At 43.7% G+C, this 26,152-nt stretch overlaps 5 protein-coding genes across 8 annotated transcripts; all 5 read right to left on the bottom strand.

Moving 5' to 3' along the window:
• Positions 1–311: 311 nt before the first annotated feature.
• LOC106863099 (histone H1) lies at positions 312–1,180 on the bottom strand. The gene has a single exon (XM_014892445.2). The coding sequence runs from the start codon at positions 1,138–1,140 to the stop codon at positions 484–486; it is 657 nt and encodes a 218-aa protein (XP_014747931.1). The 5' UTR covers positions 1,141–1,180; the 3' UTR covers positions 312–483.
• A 106-nt stretch (positions 1,181–1,286) lies between these two features.
• LOC106863091 (histone H2A) lies at positions 1,287–3,758 on the bottom strand. Its single transcript, XM_088165178.1, has one exon. The coding sequence runs from the start codon at positions 3,691–3,693 to the stop codon at positions 3,304–3,306; it is 390 nt and encodes a 129-aa protein (XP_088021304.1). The 5' UTR covers positions 3,694–3,758; the 3' UTR covers positions 1,287–3,303.
• Positions 3,759–5,036: 1,278 nt separating this feature from the next.
• On the bottom strand, positions 5,037–16,331 carry WBP11 (WW domain binding protein 11). The gene is made up of 12 exons (XM_014892447.2): positions 16,244–16,331; positions 15,106–15,228; positions 14,279–14,310; positions 13,569–13,662; positions 12,986–13,182; positions 12,023–12,156; positions 11,109–11,308; positions 10,126–10,320; positions 8,799–8,900; positions 7,577–7,891; positions 6,788–6,970; positions 5,037–6,129 (listed from the first exon to the last, which is right to left on the bottom strand). Exons 2-12 carry the CDS (start codon positions 15,167–15,169, stop codon positions 5,696–5,698), a joined length of 1,950 nt encoding a protein of 649 aa, XP_014747933.1. The 5' UTR covers positions 15,170–15,228; positions 16,244–16,331; the 3' UTR covers positions 5,037–5,695.
• Positions 16,332–19,031: 2,700 nt separating this feature from the next.
• Positions 19,032–23,262, bottom strand: SMCO3 (single-pass membrane protein with coiled-coil domains 3). The gene is made up of 2 exons (XM_014892422.2): positions 22,631–23,262; positions 19,032–20,779 (listed from the first exon to the last, which is right to left on the bottom strand). The coding sequence occupies exon 2, from the start codon at positions 20,763–20,765 to the stop codon at positions 20,088–20,090; it is 678 nt and encodes a 225-aa protein (XP_014747908.1). The 5' UTR covers positions 20,766–20,779; positions 22,631–23,262; the 3' UTR covers positions 19,032–20,087.
• Positions 23,263–23,320: 58 nt separating this feature from the next.
• ART4 (ADP-ribosyltransferase 4 (inactive) (Dombrock blood group)) lies at positions 23,321–26,152 on the bottom strand. 4 transcript variants are annotated; one of them, XM_088165137.1, is made up of 4 exons: positions 25,657–26,151; positions 25,221–25,404; positions 24,406–25,123; positions 23,321–23,560 (listed from the first exon to the last, which is right to left on the bottom strand). In XM_088165137.1, the coding sequence occupies exons 3-4, from the start codon at positions 25,118–25,120 to the stop codon at positions 23,466–23,468; spliced, it is 810 nt and encodes a 269-aa protein (XP_088021263.1). In that variant the 5' UTR covers positions 25,121–25,123; positions 25,221–25,404; positions 25,657–26,151; the 3' UTR covers positions 23,321–23,465. The 4 variants fall into 4 exon arrangements, with proteins under 4 accessions (XP_088021263.1, XP_088021262.1, XP_014747905.2 ...); XM_088165136.1 differs by lacking the exon at positions 25,221–25,404 and having other exon boundaries at positions 25,657–25,881; positions 25,974–26,150; XM_014892419.2 differs by lacking the exon at positions 25,221–25,404 and having other exon boundaries at positions 25,657–25,736; positions 25,974–26,150.

The following is a 26,152-nucleotide window of genomic DNA, read 5'->3' as shown; positions in this document are numbered from 1 at the left end:
CGGCCCCGCTCCCGGCCGCCGAGGATGGGGGGGGGTGAGCGCCCTGGAGGGCGGGGCCTGGCGGGAAAGCGGCGGGGCGGTGCGGGGCCAATCCCGGCCCAACGCGGCACTTTTAAACTCCCCCGGGCACCGGAGCGAAGGGCGCTCGCCGCTCCGCCGACACCGCCTCTTTGCCCAGGGCTGCGCCGGTCAATGAACCGGGGGCGGGGCGGGCGCAGCTGTTATCGCAGGGCTCCCAAATGGCACGTAGGGACACATTCCCTTTTTAGGGAAGCCCCTATCTCCCACACAGGCGTTACCGAATGCGCACGTACCCATAATCTGAACTTTATTAGTGCCAAAACTACCGAAATCTGTGAGTGATTTGTGTCTGCTGGTGCACGACCGTAGTGTTTCAGCTCTTTTTGAGAATAAGTGGGTGGCTCTTAAAAGAGCCTTTGGGTTTATTTAAATGAGTAGACTCTGAATTCTTCTCCAGACACCTTACTTCTTTTTAGGTGCCGCCTTCTTTGCCTTGGCCGCTTTGGGTTTGGCTGCCTTAGGCTTGGCTGCTTTGGGCTTCACCGCTTTTGCTTTAGCCGGGCTCTTCGCTGCCTTTTTGGGGCGGCCTGCCTTTGCGGCTTTTTTGGGGCTCTTCGCTGCTTTCTTGGCCGCTGCGGCCGCCGGCTTCTTCGCCTTCTTGGGGCTCTTCTTCACCGCTGCCGCCTTCTTGGGCTTCTTGGCAGCGCTGGCCGGCTTCTTAGCCGCCGGCTTCTTGGGCTTAGCTGCCGGCTTCTTCTTCGTTGCCTTTTCTTTCGTCTCACCGGGCTTCTTGTTTAGCTTGAAAGAGCCGGAGGCGCCGGTGCCCTTGGTCTGCACCAGGGTGCCCTTGCTGACGAGGCTCTTGAGCCCCAGCTTGATGCGGCTGTTGTTCTTCTCCACATCGTAGCCGCCGGCGGCCAGCGCCTTCTTGAGCGCGGCGAGGGAGAGCCCCTTGCGCTCCTTGGAGGCGGACACGGCCTTGGTGATGAGCTCGGTGACGCTGGGCCCCGCGGGCTTGCGGGCTTTGGAGCCGCTCGCCGCCTTCTTCGGCTTCTTGGCGGCGGCCTTGGCGGCGGGAGCAGACACAGCGGGAGCGGCAACAGGCGCGGTCTCCGACATTGTGCCAACCTTCGTCCAGGAACCAGGGAAACCACTGGGCCTGGAGCAAGTCGGCGGCCTCGTATTTATAGAGCGGAGCCGCGCGGTGATTGGTGCGTTGCAGAGCCCGCCCCGCTGCACGGCAGAAAGGTCCCTTCTCGCCGCTCATTTTGTGTTTCTTAGGAGCCAAAAACGGCTGTTTTTATCAGAATTTCCGCCACCGACCCCCCCCCAGTTCGCAGCGCCGTGAAAAAGAAAGACTCTTGTTCCGCTCGGCCAAGTTTCTTTTCGAAGAGGCAAAGGGTGAGCTTAAAAATAGGCGATAAACACTGAGTCCTGGACCTGAACAGACCTCAGGAGACAGAAACTTTTGTTTTTCCTTCTAAATAAAATCCGCGATGTGGGGAACTAGATTCCCAAAGTAATTAATTAGTATTCTTTAAAGGGTCTTCTGTTAATCTGAACTGAAAATCAGGAATTTAAATCGATATTTTAGTCGCAATTTGATTTCAAAGAGAAGGAAGTAACACAGGCTCATCTTGAGCACTGAATATGGATTAGAAATTAGCTCCTTTGTCCAAAATCCTTTACCTCTTTCAAAATAATTAAGAGAAATTAAATTAGTGCATTATGCAGCAAGGCAAGGAGCAGATGAAAGTCCTGTGAAGGGCTTTTTGTCCCACCGAAGGAGGTGACTTTTTACAGCATAGCAGTTCGTGCTGTGTTGCTCAGTGTACACAATGCAGACATGGTTCCCTGGTGTCCTGCTACAAAAATACTTGCTTTCTTAACAAATTAGGTAACATGAAAACTTAACACGGCCAGTTTTTGTTAATAATGATAATCAGTGCCTTATCGTTTGATAATATGTCAGTGGTTTTATTTCGATATAGCTGGATTGGTGAAAATCTGAGTCATTGTCTAAGGAGATACTGCTGCAGCTGATTTTCCCACTACTCGAACATAATAAAACTTGTTCAAGTGATCAGTTAGGATTCCTCTTTCACAGCAGTTTCCTAAATATTCCATTTTCTTACTGTCCAGTGACTGATCCCTGCATTGGAATAAATAGAAAAAAAATTGCATGTCTTAATATTATCTGCTACACAGGAACAGCTGGCTGCTAAGCAAGAGAGGGGCAGTCTCCTGATGCACTTTTCCAAGAACAAGCTTCAATTAAAAATAAATACACATTGTTTTTCAGAGTACAAAAAAATCGAAAGAAGTATTCTCTGTTATGTTTATTAATGCCTACAATTGATTATTTTGACAAAGGCCTGTAAAGTCCTTTCTATCTCTTGCTATTGTAACTGTTGGTGATACTAAAATTCTGGACAATGTTATGATTCAAGTAATTTGTTTTCAAATGGACAATTAATAAATTATGTTTTTTTGACCAATAATAAATTTTCTGGTTTTATTTCAATATATTTATGGTTTATATTTAGCACTATGTATAAGATAAAATCAAAACTGGCAACAGTCCTTTTCACCTCAGTTTGCCTGTGCATTGTGATGAACAATTAATCTCAAACTCTCTCAGATATGAGGCAGAAAACAGGCTCTGCAGCTCAATTAAATTTCTTATTAAAAATAAGAAAGGATTAGTAACTCAGAATGTCTTTTAATACAAAAAAACAAAATTAAACAACAAAACAAAAACCTTCCAACAGTATGCCTAGGTCGAAAAGTGGTTTAGAAGGGGCAGAGCTGTTTTTTAAAGACATCAGTGAATTATCTCAACTTCACACAGGGCCGAGCTGGAAAAGGAGAGGCATGATGGGGCTGTGGGCTCTTTCCTACAGTCTAAACGAACTTGGTGTCTTTTTCATCCCCCCCCCCCGCCCAAGTGACTTCACATTAAATACAGTAATAAATTTAGCAGGCATGTGTCAGCCACGTTTCACTATATAGTGCGTTTTTCGAAATTTTAATCCTAATGTAAGAGCTAAAATACAAAGTGTTTGGGGTGGCTTGCTAGTGGATTTTTTAAGAGCTAAAATAAAAAGCGTTTGGGGTGCTTCGGGGGGTTGTTTGCTTTAGTTGCTCCTCTGGCTTTTTTGAGGAGACGAGATTTTAAAGTTTTTTTTATCACTAGGATGTACAGCTCCTTTTATGAGGAAGTGGGTGGCTCTGAAAAGAGCCTTTGGGTTACTTTTGAGGTGGAAACGCTCCTCGGATGCTTCACTTGCTTTTTGCCTTGTGGCTGTCGGTCTTCTTGGGCAGCAGCACGGCCTGGATGTTGGGCAGCACGCCGCCCTGCGCGATCGTCACCTTGCCCAGCAGCTTGTTGAGCTCCTCGTCGTTGCGGATGGCGAGCTGCAGGTGGCGGGGGATGATGCGCGTCTTCTTGTTGTCGCGGGCCGCGTTGCCCGCCAGCTCCAGGATCTCGGCCGTCAGGTACTCGAGCACGGCCGCCAGGTACACCGGGGCGCCGGCGCCCACGCGCTCCGCGTAGTTGCCCTTGCGCAGCAGGCGGTGCACGCGGCCCACGGGGAACTGCAGCCCGGCCCGCGACGAGCGCGACTTGGCCTTGGCGCGCGCCTTCCCGCCCTGCTTCCCGCGGCCGGACATCTTCCCTCGCTCGCTCCGCTGCGCCGCCGCCCCAACTGACGCGGTCACGTGCTCCTGCGCCCCGCGCGCGGCCGCTTTTATAGCTCCGGCGCTCGCCCCACTGGCTCTCTGATTGGCTGAAGCGCGTCCTGGCTCGCTCCGACCAATGGCGTGGCGGATCCAAATGTGACCAATGGGAGCCGCCGGCGGCCGCTCCCGTGGAGCCGCCCCCGCTGACGAGCCCGGCCCCGGCCCCGGCCCCGGCCCCGCTCCGTACGCAAGGACAGCGCCGGGGGAAACGCCTCCCCGCCCGCCCCAGGAGAGCGCAGGAGCACAGCTGCCTCCCCGCAACGGGGGGAACCCCCGCGAAATGCCAGCGCTGCCGGTTTAGATATAATCCTACATTTTAAACCTAAATGCTACTACAGGGCTACTTTAAAAATGAGTTATTGTTATGATGAAAGAGAATCTTCGCTTTCGCTAGGAGCATTTACACCCCAGCACTACTAATACGTGTAGAAACTAGACAGGGGAACGTAATACGAGACGTTTCTCTGATTCTAGAGACAAATCACTTCAGCATTGTTGTAATCAAACTCATATTGGTGTTTTCAAGCTGAATTATCTGTCTCCAGGCTGAATCTTCTCAACTGCTGTAAACATAACTGATGTTGCCAGATAACTTCTACAAGTTGCCTAATAAAGAAAGAACTTTAGTGTTTCAAGGATTGTGTAAAATTACATCACACAATATGCATCAGGTGGGCGGGGTTATATAAATTTTACTGTCTAGAGAAATGCTGTGCAAACCTTTTGATTGTATCCAGAATTTGTGAAAACAGATTCAAAGTTTTCAAGTGTAAATTCCATTAGCCAGTAACTTTGTATCCTTAAAGCAGATTTAACCTCAAAACATGGTGCATTCAGCTATGCCTGAAACTTAAACTAAATATATTGTTTGAGGTACCTGCTAGTCTGATATCTTAATATTATTAGCCAAAAGTACAGTTATCAGTCAGTCTTTTAACATTAGAATTGTTTACTAATTTTTACTTAAAGTAGCCTGTGAAGCAAACCTTCCAATCAGAGTATATAAAATAAATTATCTTGCAATTATTAGCAGTATTTGAGGACTTACGTTTTTACTAGCTACCAATAAGGGTTAAAAGGGATGTTTAAGAACTTAAAAACAAGAATATAGCAGAAGTTCAGTGGGAAAAAGTAAGTATATGTTATCTACCATGTGATTATTGCTTTTCTTTTCTGAGGTTCTGAATGCCTCTATCATCTTCCAAGGTGAGCAAAGAACCCTCCCCCCTCTCCACCTGCCCACTAGTTTTACACAAACCACAGGAAAAGCAGTATTTTGATACACTGAACATTTATTGTCTTCCACAAGACAAAATGAAGTTTCCCCAGCCAACAAAAATCCATCAAGATGACCATAAAGGGGAGAGGGTGCAAAATTCCAGTGTACAGTATATGCAACAAATTACCTCCCTGACTACCCTGGAAGAAAGATGACTGATCAACCTCACTGCAACTAAAAAACATGATTATAAAATATTTACAGAAAAAAAAAAAATACAGAAAATAAAAACTGGACAACCATTTGTGTATGAAATGCTGCTAACACTTTTCTGGCTCCTTAAAAACCTGTTCCACTACCCTCGCCAGAGCACTCAGGGTGTGTAAGGATTCAGGCAGGGAATAGTCACCCCTGACCCCAGAGTACCATCATCTCCCTCCAAAGAAAGGGGAGGACTTGAGGGGAGCAGCATCGCCTTCTTTACTGCAATTTCCTTTCACTAAGTGCACACGGTGGCTCTGAAAGGAGGTCCCCAGGCACACCTCGGCTGCAGCGGTCTCTATTCACAGCACACTGGCAAGTTAACCTGTGGGTAGGGAACTATTTCCAGTCATGCCCTTTCATTGCTTGCAGGAGGACTTTCCCTTCTTCTCTCTCCACAGTGATCTGATTCGTGGTCAGAGGGGCAGGAAAGCTGTCTAGGACTACGACAGGTCACAGGAGACCTTCCATTTCTTTCATGAAGGCTTCATACACATCATCCTTTGTCTGTACAGAGACAGGGGCAGATGATCCAGCCTTAGGGGCAGCTTTGGTTAACGGGAGTGCAGGCTCATCATCTTGTTTTCTCTGGGAGGCAGCGGAAGCCCCTTTATTCTCGCGGCGCACTCGCAAGGCAGTGGGCACGAAGCGCGTGATCTCCGCCTTGGGGTTGGTGATCTGCGGCTTGGCACTGATGGTGGCCGTGGCTTTCTTCTCGATGGTGGCCGCACTGGTGTCATCCGCCTTGGGACGCTGAATCAAGCTCGGGGGGGCGCTCAGTACCCCAGGATTTGGAATGGGAGCTGGTGGGAAGAGCCCAGGTGGGGCAGGTCCTAAGGGAGGCACCAGAGGTGGCCGTAACATGCCTGGGCGAGGAGGAGGGATACCTGTAAGAAGAAAAGAAAGCATGAGCTGTCTCCACATCTGGGAATTTCAAAATATTTGAGCAAAAAAGTGCAGAATTGTTCTTGGCTCAGAATGCCAAGAACAAAAAGCAAAACAAAACAACCCCCAACAAGATGCAGTAGCACTGGCTTTAAAAAAAAAAAAAAAAGTTTTCAAATTGGCACTAAATGCTGGGTTGAAAATGCTGCTCTTCAGACTCTGAAAGCCACAGGAGCTTGTTTATTGCTCCCTTTTAAATTTAAAGTTATAATCTGAGAATAAAGTTTCTAGACAATCCTTCGCACTGGAATTTCAGTCATCAGAAATGTCTGACCCAGGCACAAAAAAATAAATATTCAGATCTCCAACTCATTTAGTGAAACACCACTACAGCACCCAGAGGCTGTTCAGAAAGAGTCCAGCAGAGCAAAAGTTTAAACTCTGAAATTCCCTTTTTGAGGGCAGATTTCTTGCTACCAAACTATGCAAAGGACTTGTTATTGCACAGACTAATGGAATAGAACATAGCACAATGAAGCCACAGACAGGAACAAAGGCAAAGTGGCAGCCAATTATACCTCACTGGCTTGATCACCACAGCCAAGACTGTGAAAAGAAAGCAAGAAGAGACTCTGCACTGAAACAAAGAGAAGCCCTTACCTGGTGGGGCAGGAGGAGGCAGACGAGGAGGAGGACCACGTGGAGGAGGGCCTGGGGGCAGACCTGGTGGGGGGCCTGGGGGAGGACCTGGTGGTCGCCCCGGGGGAGGACCTGGTGGCAGCAGTCGTGGCAAAGGCCCACGCAGCCCTGGTAACCCGGGAGGTCTCAAGAACGGAGGAGCTCCTGAAAGCATTCATGTAACAAAAGAGAAATTGAATGCACAGTTAAAAATATATCCCAGCAATGATGTCAACAGCTAAGAATAAAAGATCTTCGACATATGAATGAAAGCTGTATTACCTAGGTGCCAGATTAAACAGAACTTATAAAAATCTCCAGCAGAGGCAGATTTATACAGTTAAAGCATCTTTATGAAAGTCAAGTGTATCATGGAAAAAGGGCTCCTCCCCATATAATTAAGTACTAACTGTAACAGCTTCTGAGCTGAGTTTGTCAAGAGTTTGAAGAGCTAAAAACCTTTCTCTATGGCATTTGATTTTTCTTCTGGCCTAAAAATAAGTACCTTTGCTCTTTTACTCCACTTCATACACTGGCTCTGTTGCTGTCTCCAGTGGTGGCTCTAACAAAGACAACCATCAGGAAGGCTGCAGCTACAGGAGCCTGATGCCTCAAAGTACAGCACTGATGATGTAGGCTGACGACAGCCAGGTCTCAGTAACTGGGTACATATACTCCATCTGCAACACATTCTGCAGCTTCCAAACTCCCAAACTGATAGCACTGCCTGAGAGCCTGCATCCCTCAAAGCAGAGTAAATCAAGTATTCACCTGGGGGAGGGCCAGGAGGAAGGCCGGTGGGTGGGCCTGGAGGCCTCAGTGGAGGGGCTGGAGGTGGTCCCAGCGGAGGAGGCCCAGGCATGGGAGGTGCCTGGATCTGAGTTGGAGGCACGGCCTGTGAACTCTGCTGCTGCTGCTGTGCCTGGGAAGTTGCAGTAGATGATCCAGTCTCTGCAAGTGCTTCCTCACTGAGTTGTTGTTGCTGCTGTTGCTGTGATGTGTCTTCAGACTCTGAGTCCTCTTCCTCCTCTTCCTCTTCTTCTGAATATTCCTCCACTTCTCTCCCTTCTTCTGGGATTTCCTGACCTGGATATGGAGATACACTTATAAAATCTGTCTACGCATAACATCTGTGTGAACATCAGAGAAAACTAAGTACAAAGAACAAAATAAAAAGAAGCAAGACAAAGAGAAACCTTACTTGGAAGAGGAGAAATCTGACCACTTTTTACCGTTAAACAAAAAATGAAAACAAATAAAAATCATTGCTGTTCTACAGAGAGCTCTGACAACAAGAGCTTTGTGTTCCTCTGGGACCTGAAACTTGCACTACCAACCCAAACTGCTGCTATTTAATCTCTGCCTTAAGGGAGTTTGTGGGGAGGTTTGCCAACAGGAGGTTGGAACACAGAAGGAACACAATGCTGCAATAAGCATAATCCCCAAGTCCAAGAAACTCCTGCACCTTTGAAAGATACTGGAGTTTCTTCTTAAACAAAGTTTGTTTTATTGGTTAACTTATCTCAGCAGAAGGGTATTTTCAGGGAGTACAAATCCTTACAAGTTACACGCTGAGCATATAGACAATGTTACCCTTTCTCTTTCATCAAGAGATTCATATTTCATTTGAACAACTGTTTAAAAAGTAAGCAAGAAAAGGCTTAGAAGGAAAAAAACAATAAATTGCTACTCTTAACTTCAACTCTGCTATGCAAAACACACACATTACTTAAACAAAAATAAATATTAAGAACCTACAAAGCAAAAAAAAAAAAAAAAAAAAAAAAAAAACACAACCCCAAACAAAAGGGAAAAAAAGCAACCAAACTATAACTCAAATACCTAACGAGAGCTGATACTCTCAGCAGAGCCCACATTATGACAGTAAAATATTTACTCTGTATAATAAAAACTGTGCAAAGTAAGCTGCCCACAAAGACCTTAACTGCAAGCATAATGGCATATCATCACATATGATATCCACCTTACTTACCTGCCATTCGTAACATCATGGCCTGGAGTGGAGTCAGCTCTTTCATGTTCTTTTTCTTCTTTCGTGACTTCCCAGGCATGTCTGCAAACCGGACACTGTGACCTGGGGAAAGCAGGGTATGGATAAAGGCGACAGGAGGTGAGAAGAAAATAAGAAAAATCAGATAGCTACATTGATACCTGGTATAGATAGCATATCAGTCTAAAATAATGATACTCCTTAGATAACAATTAACGTTGGTGTTTGTCTTGCAATACAGGATGTAACCAAAAGTATGTATTGTATCACCATCTGTTGAAGTCAGCTGGGACAGTGATCCCTATCTCTGGGGGGAATATCTTCTGTTAATCGACCATCTGTTAAAATCAGGTGGGGCAGTCATCTTTATCATTTCCATGATCTATCCTTCCTCCAGGGAGGTACCTTCTGTTAATGGGCCATTGAGTCCCATTGCATGACTGATAAAATTACATCATCCCATTGTCCATTGAGAGGCTCCACACAGGGAAAGGAGCCAAGCATGTCCTACCTGGATGAAATCTGAAATTTGGAACATCAGAGCAGCCTTTTTCCACTGGATTCCAGGGGAAAAAACAGACCTTTCCACATCATCACTGGACCTTCGGAGGAAACCTGCACCCTTTTACAGGAGCACTGCTTCAACTGAACCACATCTGTCATCCAGGAGGACTGCAGCCACCATTTAATGGGACTGCTACCAACACCCTGACTGATGGGGTGTCGGGTTGTATTCTGACTCTGTCAGCGTTTTGGTTTTTGGTTTTACTGTATTTTTATTTTAATTTTCCTAGTAAAGAACTGTTATTCCTATTTCCATATCTTTGCCTGAGAGCTCCTTAATTTCAAAATTATAATAATTTCGAAGGAGGGGGTTTACATTGTCCGTTTCAAGACAGACTCCTGCCTTCCTTAGCAGACACCTGTTTTCCAAACCCAGACAGTGTTTCTGATTGTTTGAAGTTTTGCTAAATTAGTATTCTCTACCAATAGGTCTCCCCCAAGCAAGTGAGCATGTTTCACATTGAGGCTTAACTTTGTAGGGCATCTTACTAATGCAATGATTCAGGTGAAAAATGCTTGTGAGCTATAAGCAAATAAAACTTTTAAGAAAAAATGTTTATCTGAAAGTTGCTTCACTTCTAGATAGCCTCCTTCTGAGCCATTTATTAATAAAAATCCTTTTAGCTGGAATTTAGGTGAGTTAGAACATAATTGAATAAATAAATTAGACACGCATCCTCAACGTTATCAAGCAGTGTTTTTCTTTTGAAAAATCAACCCCTAGACTCTCATTTCCCCTTCATACCTGATTTCTTTTCTTCTCCACCTTCCCTCTCCTTGTCATTATCACGATGCAGGAAGTCCTCTCCTTCACTGTCTGCATCTGACCTATCACTGTCACTGTCATCGCTGCTCTCGTCGTGCTTATCTTGATCCATATCTTCAGGATAACCTTCATCTTCGCTAGTGCTGGACATGTCATCATCATGGCCTCGCTGTCCTGCAGAAAGCAAAGTATTAGGAAATGCATGACCTCCAAATACAAAATATTCTTTCACACCAGTGTATATTTACAGTCATACTATTCCCCTTAGCAACAGCATGGACAAACTGTCATCCTTTTACTTTATGACACATATTATTAAAGGATATTCTGGAAAAATCTGTAAAATTTCCTATTAACCTGCTGATCAATTTGCACAGCAAAAAAGTGAAGGCAACTGCTACTGCAACTCATTCATTAATTTCTATTCAGCAATTGCCCACCACTGAAATATTTTGATGCCTTCTGGCATGAAATAAAGCTAATCCACCTAGTCACAAGAGTTTCTTACAGCAACTGTATGAAAGAGAGGACCTATGTTCTAGCATATGCATACTCAGGGCTGGTTGCAGGTTTTGTTGTGGTTTAGGTTTGGGGGTGCTTATTTGATGGGTTTTTAAATAGAAGATTTCTCTAAGAGCGATTGGGTTTTTTGAAGGGATAACATGAACAATATTTCAGCACTGTTAAGGGTTCATCCAAAAAAACTAATCTGTCAAACCTAACAAAAAAAAGTATCTGAGACATGTAATTAAAGTTTCACCATTTAAAAATACAGCTGGTAGCAAAGTAGCAGATATTTTGAATACATCTGAATTACCTCAGAGGAACAATCACTTATTAAGAGTGCTTCAAGTAGTGCTAACATTCATATGGCCCAGAGAACACTTTGTCTAGGGCACACTGTATTCACAGCACTACCACCTATACAGGAAAACCCCAGAGAGGAATAGGAAAGTCCTTACCTGCTTCAGAACTGTAAGAAATCTCCTCCTCTCGCCTTCGAGGAGCCACGTCCAAGTTGAAACCCACTTTACGGCCATACATCTGCAGGACCTGAGGTGGGGGTGGCCCTGGTGGAGGTCCAGGGGGTTTCCTGCCTGGAGGTAAACGTGGAACACCAAGCCCAGGAGGAGGAAGCACAGAAATGGACCGAACTGGTGGTCTGGAAATAAGAAAGGATATGAGAAATGTACGAATACAATTAAAGCAAACATGCCTTTAGTAGAATTATTTAGCCTTCTCTCACCACTGCTTATGTAGACTTCTAAAAAGAAACATGAACATTTAAAAAGCATAGATTTGACACAAAGAGTTTACAACCTCCTACAAAGATATGACTGCAGAAGATCAGACAAAAGCTCCTCAGAAAGCAACTGAAGACAATACTGAAAAAAATAGCTATTGAATCCTATCACAGAAGAAGAATGAAATAATCACAGAGCTGGTGAAAACAGAAGGCTATTCAGAAAGAAACAGAAAAAATCTAGCACTAGAATGAAAAAAAAACCAAAACAAAACCAAGTAAACTAGGAGTTTATATGAACTATTCATATACACTGAATATGCCAGCTGGACAAAAGAACACACATACAGCCATTTAAGGGGCATTTATATTCAAAACAGTAGGGCTCTAAGTTTTCCTGATATGAAAAAGACAAAAACTAGAAGGCATAATGTATCACTCAAAGAAATTTTAACAAAAAGCTGTAATAGTGGGGATAGATTAAAAAGGGTTTGGTTAAAAGAAAGCAAAGTTCACTTGCACAGAATTCCTGACATCTACGAGTCAATATTACCTCTTCTTCTACCCCTAGCTCCTCCCCCGTAATATGAGTGCTTCCTTTTTACTTTCCCTATAAGTTTCTTTTCCACTTACCCATATGCTGATGTCTTCTTGAGGATAGAAGGTGGTTGGGCCCCTGGAAGGGGAATGTCCTGTATGAGGATGTTGGAGGGAGCATGAGGCATATCTGGTAAGGGGATACTCTCTACTTCAACATGCTGAGCATTCTGAAAGGGAGGGGAAAAAAAAAAGAGAATTGGTTACTCCCAGAGACCCACAGAAACTAGTGCACAAACTCATTACTTTCTAAAGTACAGAATGTATGGAACCTGCCACCACTTATCAAATGTGTCTGCTCTTAGAGTGTGTTATCTTGCAGCAGCCCATAACAGAAATCTGGGAAAGTGTCAACAGTAAAAGCTTTCAATGCAAACTAAAGCACTTGCAACACATCCATGAAAAGCCTTAGTATTTCAGTCACAACTCATTCAGGTTTCCATCTTCTTTTAGACCTTCACTCTACAAAATGAAGAGGCTGCAGACAAGTACGCCTGTGCTTTTAAGTATTCAAGTCACATACTGCCGCATGTTCCGAAGGAAAGAAAAAAAATGAAGTAGTCTTGCAGATCCTTGCATTTGCACAACACTGTGTTGTATAGTAGGGAGAAATATTTTTAAGATCTTTAAAGGAATGCCAAAGGATTCTCATTATTTCCAGCAAGAGATTTAGCAGAAATTCAAGAAGTATCAATTGCATAGTCACAGGCTTGCTCTCTCTTTAATACAGAAAACAAAAGGCTGATATTGTTGATTTGCAACACAAATTTCCCTTTTCTCCTTTCATGTCGAATGAGATCAGAGTATCAGAGAAGAACAGTGACCTGACAACCACCACACTGTCCTTGCTGAAATGCTCTGATTTGAGGCACTATGCAAATTAATATTTCATATGGACCACGTGACGCTGAACTCATATAAATCTCCCTTCCTCTGTAACTGTCACACCTAAGGGAATGCACTACCACAGTAACGAGACTGAAATACAGTAAGCATTACCTTGACAGCATCAAAATACTGGCTGAGTTGTGCTCTCTTCTGCTCGTACTCCACTTCCAACTTGCGCAGTTCTTTATAGATGTCAGGATTTTCCTTCTCATAGAGCCGCAAGATGCGTTCAAAAGTCTCACGGAGCTTTTTGCGTTTATCCTTCAGCACTTTTTCATTAAGTTGTGGCTGCTGTACTGGATTAAACTCTGTTTCAAGACAGCAAAAAAATGACCCAAAAAATTGCAAATTACTCTACTGCACAACTATGATGAATGAAACTATTTCAAAGCAAGTTCCAATCCCTGTTTCAGGAATTCTTCAGCCTTATGACAATCCCTCCCCTTGAACTCTACATTAGCAGCACAAACACACACTACTCATTCTTCTCATCAATTATCTTCTGAGAAAAAAGTCCTCTTTGATGGCACCACAACACCTCAAATCATATCCCCAGATATTCCCAGAATCTCCCCTTGTAACAGGAAAGGAGAAAAGATTACTCTATTTCAGTCTCCCCTGCTGGCTGGTAAAACTACACTGTGCATCTACATAAACCCCTGCCCAAGTCCAGCACCTGGTACCTCTCACTCACCCATCTCATCCAATTTTTCCATGTCCCGGATAATCTGCTTTGGATCTTTCATCTTCAGTACAGCTGCTCGTACCATCATCCGTTGCTTTTTGTTCTAAGATTAGAGATCAGCAGATAGAAAAGTTTCACAGTAGAAAGACACAAAACATCTGTTACCCCTTTCTCAGTATTTCCAGACTGAAGAAAAAAAGCACACCTCAGAATGCCCTGAAAATGTTCACCATGGCACAAATCAGCAGCAAATGTAGTTATAACTTCCGGTAATTTTAATTCCACTATCTTGGTAATTGCAAATGCTACTATCATTCCTTCACTCCAACTAAGGCACACAAAATCAACACAATAACTAACTGACAAAATACAGTAAAACACACTAAGAAGTGTGTGAGTCTTGGCTGCTTTATTTGTTTGGATTTTTTTTTAATTTGGTTTGTTGCTTGCTTCTTTGCTTTATTGTTTTGGGATTTTTTTATTATTAAGTACTTCCAGCAATGTTTCAAAAATAATTACAAGTTAAAAAACAACTGAGGATATGTTTACTCCAAACGAGACTTCTATGTTTTTTTAAACTACATGCTCGGATAGTATTTCCAAAGTCAGTCTTAAGATATCAACCAAAATATCCAGTCTATTCATGGCCCTTTACAATCACACACATGATACATTGTATAGGAAATGCCAATTAAATATTCCCTAGTATCCTTATTTACCTTCTTTAGTTCCCTTTTCCGAGCTTCCTTCCCTAGAGGGGAAAAGAAAAACAAAACAACAGCTTGAAAAACAAAATCAAATTAACAAAGAACCTTTTCTTCATTAAGACTACGGCTGTTTCTCAACAGCTCACTCATTTTACACACTTACTGTAACTCAGCTTCCCAGTGAAAAAGAAATACAGCATGAACTAGATTTCTATTTCTTGTATTTTATACAGAAAAAAAAAAAAAAGGATACTGAAGTCTTCATGTCTCCAGAAGCAGGGCTTTTTCCATACAAAAAAGAACAATAGGTACCCAAACCATAGTGATAGGTGCAATCATTAAAACATTGCTGCGTAGAAGCTGAAATAGTTATCAGATAAAACACTTCAAAAATATGTAGGCTTTGAGAATGCCTCTGAAATAAAGCATATCCATGGTGGGAGTCCGGATTTTCTTTATTTGCTGAGCATTGATAACACCTGGCACGTTACCAAAACTAGAAAAAAAAAAAACAGTAAGACAACTCCTCCATCTAACCAGAGCACCTGCAAAATTTGACATGTTCCTCTAATTCCTGCCTCGGACAGATTAACTCTGTCCCAGGAAGCAGCCTGCAGTTTATCCAGCAGCTAAGTACAAAGGCCTTCCAACGCTGATAACCAGTGGAAAAACAAGAGGTAAATACTTAAGAGAAGCAAGAGCATGAAAGCAAGCAGCTTTCCCAGACAAAACTGAGATAATATTTTTCAAGTTAGAGAAACTCAGTTCTGATCCACAAGTGAGGATTCACAAATGAGGCACTCCTCATTCCCACCTGCTTAGCTTTTATGGATACTTACGGGCCTGATCCGTGGGATTCATAAACTTCCCACTCTTGGTGGATGATGTAGATCTCCGCCCCATTTTGATCTTTTTTTTTTTCTTCTGTCTCAAAAAACAAAACTTAAAAAAGAGGGAGGCACCTGGAAAAGATGACATGGATTCAGGTCCTACACACTGGTAGCTTGAGGATGCTTGTTTCTCTTCTGTCAGCAAGTTTCTCCCTCAAAGAGCTCAAATACCATTAAGGTCATCAAACCTGACTATGAGCTCAGCACCCATATCAAAATTGCCCTACTCAAAGTACTACTATTTAACTAAGCACCTACTTACTACTACTTTAATAAGTTATAATTTTAAACTAATAGATGAGTTTGTTATTATTCACACAACTCAAACGAAGAAGCTTTGTGCTTACACTCTTGAGGAGTTCATGGCAGGGAGAAATACATAATCTGTTTTTCTAAGAGGGTATCAGAGTTTAGCTTCTCATTCACTCTCATAAGTGTTTTCCATTTTTCACCTTCCTCTGTTTCAAATATTTCCCCACAAATCTCCTCCTCAGACATCTAACTGCCCCTGATATCTCTCCCCAGCACCCATCGTATAAGCAAGTGTAGGATTATTCTACAATAAATTATTTCCTGTCTTTAGACACTTCTTCAGCTTACAGATGACGGCGTAAGGGTCCAAACTACAGCCAGGGATGTTTCTTTTCTCCCTCCCCCTCCAAACCTACCTCCCAGCCAAAACACTGGGGTAGCTTTGTTTTTTTTCTTTTGCAAGACACTATCGCTTCTTTAGGTGGGAAGCTCACCAAACAGAGGTAGGAGCTACATTTACACCCTGTATTTCTTGTATTTCTAATATTTAAAGGCTAAAGGGAAAGAGAACAAACTACCGAAACGTCGATATCACATCTTCCAAGGACCCAGACTATAGAGTTTCAACGCAACAAGTTAACGGCCGAAGGTGAAAAGCAAATATAATAAATCAAGCACTACATTCATTATTCTTTTGGCCACATGGGAACGGAGCAGAAAGCCCCCCCTCCTATTCCCGCCCGATGGAAGGAGGAAGAACATGAGGCAGCGCGAACTGCAGCCTTCTCCTCGCCTCTCCTCTCCTCGCAGCCCAGCCCCGCCGCGCCCCTCTCACCCCTCCGCCCGGCCGGGCCCGGCCGCTCCGGCTGCCGCGGCCTCGCTCAGCCCCGCGCCCGCCGCTGCGGCCCCGCCGCCATCTTGCAACCGGCACCGAGTGGCGGCGCGGAGCCGCGCTCCGGAAGGGGCGGCCCCAGCTCGATGGTTCCGTCGCCCCTCGCTCCCCCTCGGAGGCTCCAACTCTATGGTCGGGACTGGGGGAGGGCGGGAATGAGGGGCGGAAATGGGGCCAGGCCGGAACAGGGATAGAGGCAGGGATAGAGAAGGATGGAGACCGGGAGATAGATACCAGCGCCCAGCTGGCCCGGGCGGGCTCTGGGAGCGGCTGGACACACGCGGTTCGGGAGGGATGTGCCCGTACGGCCAGTGCTGAAAATAGGGCGTCCAGCGCGGCCAACGCGGCCTCCGCTCCCCCACGCTCTCCGGGGGAGATCCCCCAAAATGCTCCCCGTGCCCTGAAGCAAGGTAGAGCCGAGGGGAGTGTGGGAAGCCTCTGTCCATGGGGAATAAATGCAAAGCGCTGCGGGAGCAGGGGGACAGCCTCAGGTCTGTTCCGTGGTTTATTTTAAGCTTGGCCTCACGGCAGCGCTGTTCCCCGTGAGCGAGGCTGGGATCCCTCTGCTGGGCTCCTGCGCCGGCGGCTCTTCCAGGGAGAAAAGTGACTGGATGACGTTCATCGGGCAGCTCAAATGTACAGAAAACGGGGGAGATAATTTGATGCCATCGGGAAACACAGAAGCTACTCTGTTACTCGTGTCTTCCTACAGCCCCCACTGTGGTGAACTGACGGGGCTGGTGAACACCTGATGGGAGCTGGTTTGTGTCATTGTCCAAAGTATGATTTCCAGCGAACATCCACAGCACACGGAGAGCCAGGATGAAGATGCATGAAGCATCAATGTGCAAGCTATAAAATATGGGTGCAGGCTTAAAGAACTAACATGTTGGGGAGGAGATGTAGGAAGGAAATTTTTCTCTGCACAGGTGGCATCTGGGAGCAGAGGTGGTCAAATCTCTGGGCAGGATTTCTTGACTCCCTGCTCCTGGTGAACATACCATGCAACGCAATGTTGTTAGAGTTTTGCAAGTAATGGAGACTCAGTTGGCTAATTTGTAAGGATCACTGCGGGATGGGTAAAATACTGTAAGCTATACATCACATTAATGCCAGCATTTAGTCACGAACTGCACAAAGTCAAAGTCAAGGAGCATCCTCAGAGCCAAGTCTTCAGGAGATCTCAGTGCCTAGGGAGTCTTGCTTACCGCGTGCACAGCGTGGTCATCCCCACTTCGTGTGTCTTTGGCATGTTCTCCTTGTATTATTCTTGTCACCAGAAAGAGCATTCAGCTGGGCGGATTTTGGTTGCAACCGTACTGTTTTCCTGCATAGGTTTGGAAGCAGCTTAGACTGGTTTGGACTCATTTGCAGTTTTTTGTTCTTATTTGGAGCACATATATCACAGTTTTAATTCTTAGTCCTTTGCCCAGGGTGACAGCTTGAGCAAAGGCAGAATGCTCAAGAGGATGTGATGGAAAGCTGTCACCACACACATCCCTGTCAGGTGCTATGTTACTGTAGAAGGGGATGGCTGAGTCTTCAAAGATTAACTGCGTCTCACCAGGCCTGGGGTCTTCTGTCCTGGCAATACTGGGCTCAGCAGGGACAGTGGTACTGCCTCAGCCCTGACTGCTTTCTCCCAGCAGTGTCTGCTGATTTGGAGGACAGTAGTCCTCTCATAATTTTCACTTGGTACTTCTGTCACACTGAGAGGCAGCTTGAATGAGTCCAGAGGGGAAACATCATCAGACTGGTTATGACATCTTTGGAGTGCCAAATGTAAGACTGGCCAGAAGATTGGAGAGAGCAGGAATTAAATCTGTTGTGGGGAAATTCACTTTCCTTTAAATCCACCAGGATATACCTAGAGGCGAGTATCAATTGTATATCTCTGTGTTCCTCACTGCATACTTCACTTGCCCTGATGCTGCTTAGCATTTGCATTCAAGAGCATGTGGGCAAATTGCTTGAAAAATACAACAGATTTGTTTTTATTTGACTCCACTTTTCTCATACAGCAGTGTTTGGCAATCTCTCAAAGAGCTGATTTTAATTCTTAGTTTAGAGTGTACATTTGCACACAGAAAACAGGAGCCAGTAACTCCTACCTCTCAGACACAGATATTGCTGTTCTACTGATTGACAGTCTCTTGCCTCTGTACAAGTGCCTCTAAACTGAGTGCCACTTGTGTCAGGAGACAAGAGATGTTACATCTTGGAGAAGTGATGCCTTAGGTCACCACGTCATCCACTACAGTACCTCATGTAGGCAAGGCAGTGCTTTTTGCCTTTCCTGACTCACATAGCCCAGCCTGCAGCTGGTTTCTCAGTCCCTGGCACCCATCTATGCTTCTATGAACCCTGGGCTTTTTCCCTGATGACTTGGCAGAGCTGTTGAGTACCAGCATTTTCATTGCCATCTAGTGGCTTTTGTGCATAAAGAGGAAGAGGAGTCAGAAAATATTAAAGTGAGAACAGAAGTAAAGGAGAATAAAAACTCAACAAAATATTAGTAAGCATGTATGAATTTGGACATGGTTTTAGTATGGGGGAAGCAGGTACTAAAAAGGAACCTATGCACAACCCAACTAGATTGGTCTATCACGAAGTTTAAAAAAATTATGAATTGCATGTATAATCAATCTTTTAATATTTCTTTATTACTTCATTTAAGATTGGTTTTCAGACCAAAAAAAAAAAAAAAAAAAAAAAGAAGAAACAAAAAAAAGAGGTCTTCCAATACTCATGTGCATTTTTATTAAATTACTTTTTTTAAATAAGATCAAGAAAAAAAATCCACAGCAAATCAGAGCAAGACAATACAAATAATGTTCTTGCTTCCAGCTTTGGTTTTAAAATCTGAAAAATAAGGACAATTGGTAGCATATTGTGAAATGCAGAATCAGCACATTCATGGCAGTCCCGCATTGGTGGGGTCGGGTAAAGCACTTGGAAATAACTTTAGGGCTGCAATCCTACAAGCACTTGTATATGTGTATAATCCCACTTCAATCAACAAAAGAGCAACTTTGCACAGAAATTTTTATATGTGGGTTGGCAGGAGCAGAGCATTACAAGCATAAGAGGTTATTCATGGCCAGGCACACCTGGAATGCAGCAGCTGGTTTCTCTCAGTTGTTGAGCAAGGTTGTGTGTGTTTGCATGTAGGTCCAGGCTTGTTTTGTCTGCCAATCTACTGGGATTAGAGTTTATTTAAAGAAGATCTCTGGCCGGCTCCTTAGGAGGGCAGGAAATAGCAGTTAAATATGCTTCAGCTAGTCCTTGTAATGAACAGGGAATTCAGTCTATCGGATTTAGCACTAATCCACACTAAGAGTTTAGCAACCACAGATGTCTTCATAAAGCCTCCAGATGCTGGCATGAATTGCCTTGTTGAAATTGTTTGCTCCTATTGTGTTGTCATCTTTGATATAGAAACACACTTCTCACCACTACCACTCCAGCAGTCTGTATTACTTTCTCTAGTATGAATTACAGTTCATTACCTACAATGCTTCCCAGAAAATAAGCTTAAGGAAAGGTGCAAAGTATTTGAGGCATTGCCCCTCACCCCAAAATACCTGTAAACCAGTTCTCTATTAATTTCAGTGTCTCTATTAAGTTCAGTATTTCAGTGTCAACTTCCTTAATTGTTACTTTTCTTGTTCTGCTGCCACAAATAAGAAAATAAAAAGCCATCAGTATTTCATTTGTCATAATGAATCCACAAAGTTTCTGCAGGCATAGCTGCTTCCAGGTGCTCTCACAGAAGAGACAACTCCATTTATTGAACTTGCTGTCTCACCAAAGAAGTTACCTCATGGATGGCATGCTGGTACTTTTCTGAGGCTGCTTTAAACTCAGCCAGGTGCTTCTCGTAGCTTCTCACAGCTGTCAGAAGCTGACTCCTCTCCACAGCTCCCAGGATGGCATGGAGAATCATTTCAAGGCCAAGCCCAATAATGGTAATACTAACTCCCCCAAGAACAGATGCCCCAATCTGTGCAAGGAGACTGATGAGCTTGCTCACAGTGAGAGTTAAATGATCGGAGCCAAGAAGTTTGATAGCCACCATTGCAGCTGTTGAAGTTGCTTCTCCAAAAATAATGGAAAAAACTCTCTGGGCTATTGCAATTTTCTCCAGCTCAGGCTCTTTGATATCATATAGCTTCTGGTACAGCACTGGCTCAAGCTTTTCCTTCATGTCACTATCGATCTTCTGCACCTGATGCTGAATTGCACTCATCACTTGAATGATAATCTCACAGTTTTCCTTGACTGTACTGCTCTCTCTCATTTTGATGGGGGCAATAGTACAGCCCAGGTGTTCATTCAGCACACCAACCAGCTCGTTTGTTGCATGGAAATTTGCGGACATGCAGTCAAGCAATTCCTGATGCAGATGAATCAGTTCTTGCTTTCTCTTGGGATTATCTGGGTAAAGGAGGTCACTCAATGCCATTCTTCAGAAATAAGCTACCTCAAGAGAGAAAAGAAATTTCTTACTCTGTTTAACACCCAAAACCATAGCCCTTAAAGTGCAGTGAAATGTGCTTTGTTTCTGCCCCACTGGTTCTTTTCATACTGAGCAGGTCAAATCCTAAGTCATAGCTTGGAAATGTAGAAATCTTAATTCTTGTTTTGGATCCTTGCTTAATGATTGGAAAAGGACCTTATAAGACATTGAGTATGCTCAGGGCAACAGAAATAACTAACAAATGTGTAATGAGCAGATTGGTAAAATGGATGTGGGTCACTGGCAACTGAAGATTGAAATTGAAACTGAACCTTGGAAACTGAAGATGATAGAAGCTGAACTAGTTCACTAAAAAATGGAACAATCTCATCTAATCAGCAAAATTTAAAATGTGGCTTAAAGATTAAAGGGTTGTTCCAGGCACTCTTTTGCATCAGCCTATTTTTTCCATTTAGTGGCATCCAATTTTTCAGCAACCATGATGGTTGGTGGATATGGTTTGTGTCATAATAAGGGTATTTTATGCCAGTATAGCTTTTTTCTTCCAACATTCAAGGGAAAATGTTGCTATATAAGCAGTCTGTACTTATACTAAGAAGCTTACCCTTGGGAATTCATAGTGAGTAGTAAAATTGTCTATAATAACCCCATCCTAACTTGTATCACCTTACACACATCTCTATCCTTCCATGATATTTATTTCTTCATAAACTGCATGCCAACACAGAGAGTCCAAAGAGACTGAGTTAACAGTGATCATGGAGTTATTCCTCATAAATAAGATTCTGTGATCAACACTGTCACTTCCCCTTAACCTATCACCAGCTGCAAAGTGAAAATTCTTTAGCATTATTTCAACTTAAATGCAAACATTTTGCTATGGGGGCAAACTATGAATGAGTTGGATGATTCGTTTCTTTGTTGGTACTTTTTATGTTCTCTTATTGCAAATCTGGGGCACTTTTGTGCAGTGCTTTGCATTTTTCTAAGATAAACCTCTTCTTGCTATTGGTGCCTGCATATCACAGTTAGAGCTGCAAATAGTTATGTGTAGGGGACTACCCAGATTTTTCTTCTTAAAAAGATACCTTTGTGCCATTTTAGCCCTTTGTAGTTCTTGCACTATCTGTTAGCTGCAAATCATCTGACACTGACCCAGCTGTATTTTACTAAACACACCCTCCCCCACAAGGTCACAGTAGAAAACCAGAATGATTTCCACAACCCCCTGCCAACTTTTAATCTCAGTGTTGAAATACAAGCCAGTCTGAAAAGTTTTTTTCACCAATATTTTTTTTTTTGTATCTCTGCCAAGAGAATAAACTCTTTAATGCATCTTCTTATACAAGCTGTAGGGACCAAAATACATATACAGTAAAGGGTTGTGATTTTTAGGAAATATAAAGCCATGATAATGCAGGCTATGATTTCATATCAATCCTGCTTCAGGGATGTTCCTGGCTTGCCCTCTGACTCAATATGATACTAAAACCTTTCCACTCCAGTGGTGTTTTGTTGTAAAGTCATTTGTTTTCCCTTATTGGTAGAAACTGAGAAGACAAATTGTTTTAAAAGGGATGAGCTTTAACAAACATTTTTACATACTAGACAGCTGTGGAGAAGACTTTTAGAATCTGTTCTTTACATATGATTATTTTGGTTTCTTATAGCTTTTCTAGATTTTATATCTCCTAATGCTAAAATTACTTCTTACTCTTCACATTAACACTTTCATTTAATATTTTCCTTCTAGAATTAGGCAGGCCACATATCTTTCTGTATTTTTATTTCTCCAGCTCCAGGGAGATTTACCACAGAAACTTTTTTAATTAAACATTTACACTGCCTACCTGATTTGGTCTGAATGCTCCTGTTGAAATGTGTATGGGATTGGAACTTCAGCCTCTTTCCCCTCTGCTCGCCTGGTATTTTCCAGCAGCATGTGATGAGTTAGGGATCTGGAGGCTGGGCTTCAGCTGCATCCTGTGCCTGCCTGCCTGTCATTAATTCTATTGTGTGATGTTTACTCAGATTCATCTCATTTTCTTCCTCCTCTCCCCTTCCTTCCAGTTTTAAGAGAATAGGCTGGCAACTGCCTGTATGTCACGTTCTGGAAACTGATTTCAGGTTTCAAAGAAATGTTAGTCCATCTTGGTTTTAAGAGTGGCAAAGAAAGGCTGCTCAGGGTCTGCCAGAATCTGCACAACTTAATGTACTTCTCTGTCTCTTCAACCAATACAAAAATCGAACTCCTCGATGCACATCTCGGGACCAACTTTCCCTATACTCAAAGGAGATAAGCACAGCTGCCCAGTTACCCGCTTGATTTTACTGCCATGGTGCCTTCCACATCCCACAGACACACTCCCACTAAAAATAAAGATATTAAGAGATCTGTAAAGAGTCCAATGTCCCTGTGCCCCTTCTTTTCTGAATGCCTCAGGACAAAGCTATCTACAGTGAAGGTTATCCCTGATCTAGTCTTCAGAAAGGCCACAGATAACTTTCTTCCTATCTGAATGGGTCCAGGGAATGTCTGTTTTGATGAACCAAGCTGAATGTTCCGGTCTTAGCTGGAGAGTTGTAGCTGAAAGCAAAAGGAAGATTGAGCCTTCCGTAGCAGTAGGAACTCCGGAGGCTTCTTGCCTGCTATTCAAGTGCACATATCTGGATGCAGCCAGAGAATCAGAGACTGTGGGCCAAGCACAGGGAAACGGCAAGCACACTGGGGAGAATGGCAGAGGCGAGTGCGGTATAACCACTGTTCTTGCTTCTTGAAGCTGAAAGAAAGCACAGAGAGCAGTCATTTAGACACCTATTCGCTGCCTAAAGCTTTTTGCTTTTGCTAACACAACCGTTGCCCACAAAGGCCATTTTCTCAACTCCATCTATTATTTTGGCTTTGGATGCACAAACCTTCATTCTTAAATGACTGTTTTGAGCTCAAAGATTGCATTGACACACTACTGTACAAAGAGACAAAAGCAAGAGTCCTGGACTGGTGGTAGACTCATAGAAAGGTAAGGATGTGAAACAGGCCCCATGAGGTATTTTAGCATAGAGTTCTCTCTGTAATCAGGAATCTCAGTGTGTTCTTTGTCAAAGGATACCTTTTCTCCCTTCTGCCTCAGGGAGAGATCACTGCTAAAGTGTCAATAGCTTTGTTTGCACTTCTCTCAGCTTGCCCACAGTAAGTGTAGAAGTAGTAGCTTGCCAGAGTAGTCAGTAATGGATCAAAACCTGGAATAGTCCTGGGGCTTGAAGTGTAGCAGCATTGAGAGACAGCAGCACAGATTAATTGGCTCAAGCAAACCTCACCCACTCTTGCAATAAGAATGCTGGGGACCCAAAGGCGTGGGTCCTTGCAACAATACATGAGATAAATGGATTCTGCAAAGAACCTCGAGACCTGCTGTTGATTCATCTTTAGTGAGCTGTGAGGTTGTCCCAGGTTTCACAGCAAAGAGGTAAAAGCTGGGTCTTGAGGTTCTCATAGGCAAACACAGCCGGCAAGATACAGGTTTGGCCTTGAGTGTGGCCCCGTGTAGGTGCAGCTGGTAGGGGCTGCCTGGGGGAATTGGAGTCCAGACTGTGCCCCCCTTGCATGAGAGCCTGAATACAATACCTTCCACCAGCTGGCACTGGTACTTGCTGCAGCTCCCCACAGAATGCAGACGCAGCCGGTTACCCTGCTGGGTCTGAAAGAAGCTTTTGACGAGAAATATCTCGTAAGGGGGAATGAGGACTTCCTTCTCATATGTGTGGTGAGAAAAGCCTTGCAAAGCTGCTCCCAGGCAAGTGGTCACTGTAAACAAAGTTTCATTCCCAAACTTCTGGGCTTTATTCCTGAGGAGGGAGGTAGAAGTGAAACGGCCAAATCGCACCCTGCTGCCTATCTTGGCCTCTATATATAAGTCCTTTACACCCCTGTGCACCTGGTAGCACTTAGGTTCCCCCATGCTGCTCTGCCACTCCTTCAGTATCTGGAGAGCAGTTGTTAGGTAGAAGTGGAAATATTTAAAACTGAAGTTGTGTCTGTAGTGCTCTGGAGAGATTCCTGCTGTAGATGTAGCCCAGTTCAGCTGCGAGTGCAGGGAGGAGTTCATGGTGTAAACCATGAGGACTATGGCATGGCTGTCACGCATCCCCCTCAGGAGTCCTACAGGGCTCTTTAGCAAAGCCTTCTGAGCCTTCTTCCAGAGATGAAAGTAGTCCTTTTTAGCAGCTATTTCCTTTTGAAAATAGTCTCCTTGCTCCAGTTCTTTCATCATCTCCTCTCTGCATCCCAGATACTGGTCATCAAAGGAATGCAGAGCCATATCCATCGGGGTGGTGGACATAGCCTGCAACATAAAAGCAAATTAAGATTAGCATCAGAGGTGTGAATGTCTTGTGTATCTTTGTGGATGCAAATCAAGTTTTTCTCTACCCTTTCCTCACCTCTTTGTCATTATTGGCAGAACAAGCAAGGCAGGTAGCAAATCTTTAGCAAGACCTTCCTGAGCAACATCAGGTTATTGTCTCTACACCACCACAGCCAAATAATAGTCAGGATAACAGAGTTCTTATTTGATATGAATGTGCCACATTAGAATCCCCAGGAGCATTGGTCAGTTTAAACAGGCTGGAAAAGGAAAGATTCCATGAAATCTACTCACAAACACTCTATGAAATAATCTGGCTGCAACAAGAAGAAAATTCCAACCAAGTAGCTAAAACAAATTAAGACAGGTAAGAAATGGAACAGAGGAATTGAAACCAGAAAAGTTAAAATCAAACCCGAAACTCCTCAAAGAACTTGTTTCAAATGGAAAAAAAAGATAATATTTCTGTGGCATAAGCAATTTCATTATTTCAAATAAAGAGCAATATTTACCTCTTTTATCAGTATCTGTGAGAAGATCAGCAATAGGGAGCTGCCCAGTGTCACAAGCTTCCCAGAGTCCACCCAAGACACTGTAAAGAACATCTTTTTTTAAGGAAAGGTAATTTGCACCTGTTTGTTTCTGTTTTTCTTTGAACTGGAAAATTCTGCAGGTTGTAATTTGCACTCAGGTTTTGGTGGCTGTTCTTCAACCAGAGATCATTCGCCGAATTCTCGCTGCAATTCAGAAGTCATTAATCAATCCAAGCAGACAATTTACTGGTAGAAATGCGCCAAAAATCCATAAGAAAGTGTTTTGTTGCACCAACCTCAGCTGGCCTGAGTGTCCATCACCTTGATAGTTCTTTTAATTCCGAGGTATTTGGTGTTATTCTTGCAAAAAGGAAGAAAACTGTGGCTTGTAGAATTCTAAGGCACTTCTCCTGAGGAGTGATGTGTCAGGGTAGCTACTCCCTGGCTAAGAGTTTTAAAAGCCCTTTTAAAGAAA

Source organism: Sturnus vulgaris, chromosome 5 (assembly GCF_052056855.1).
Source record: "Sturnus vulgaris isolate bStuVul1 chromosome 5, bStuVul1.hap1, whole genome shotgun sequence".
NCBI classification, from domain to species: Eukaryota; Metazoa; Chordata; class Aves; order Passeriformes; family Sturnidae; genus Sturnus; species Sturnus vulgaris.
Note: the sequence above shows the minus strand (reverse complement) of the source record. Positions and strands in the feature narration are given on the sequence as shown.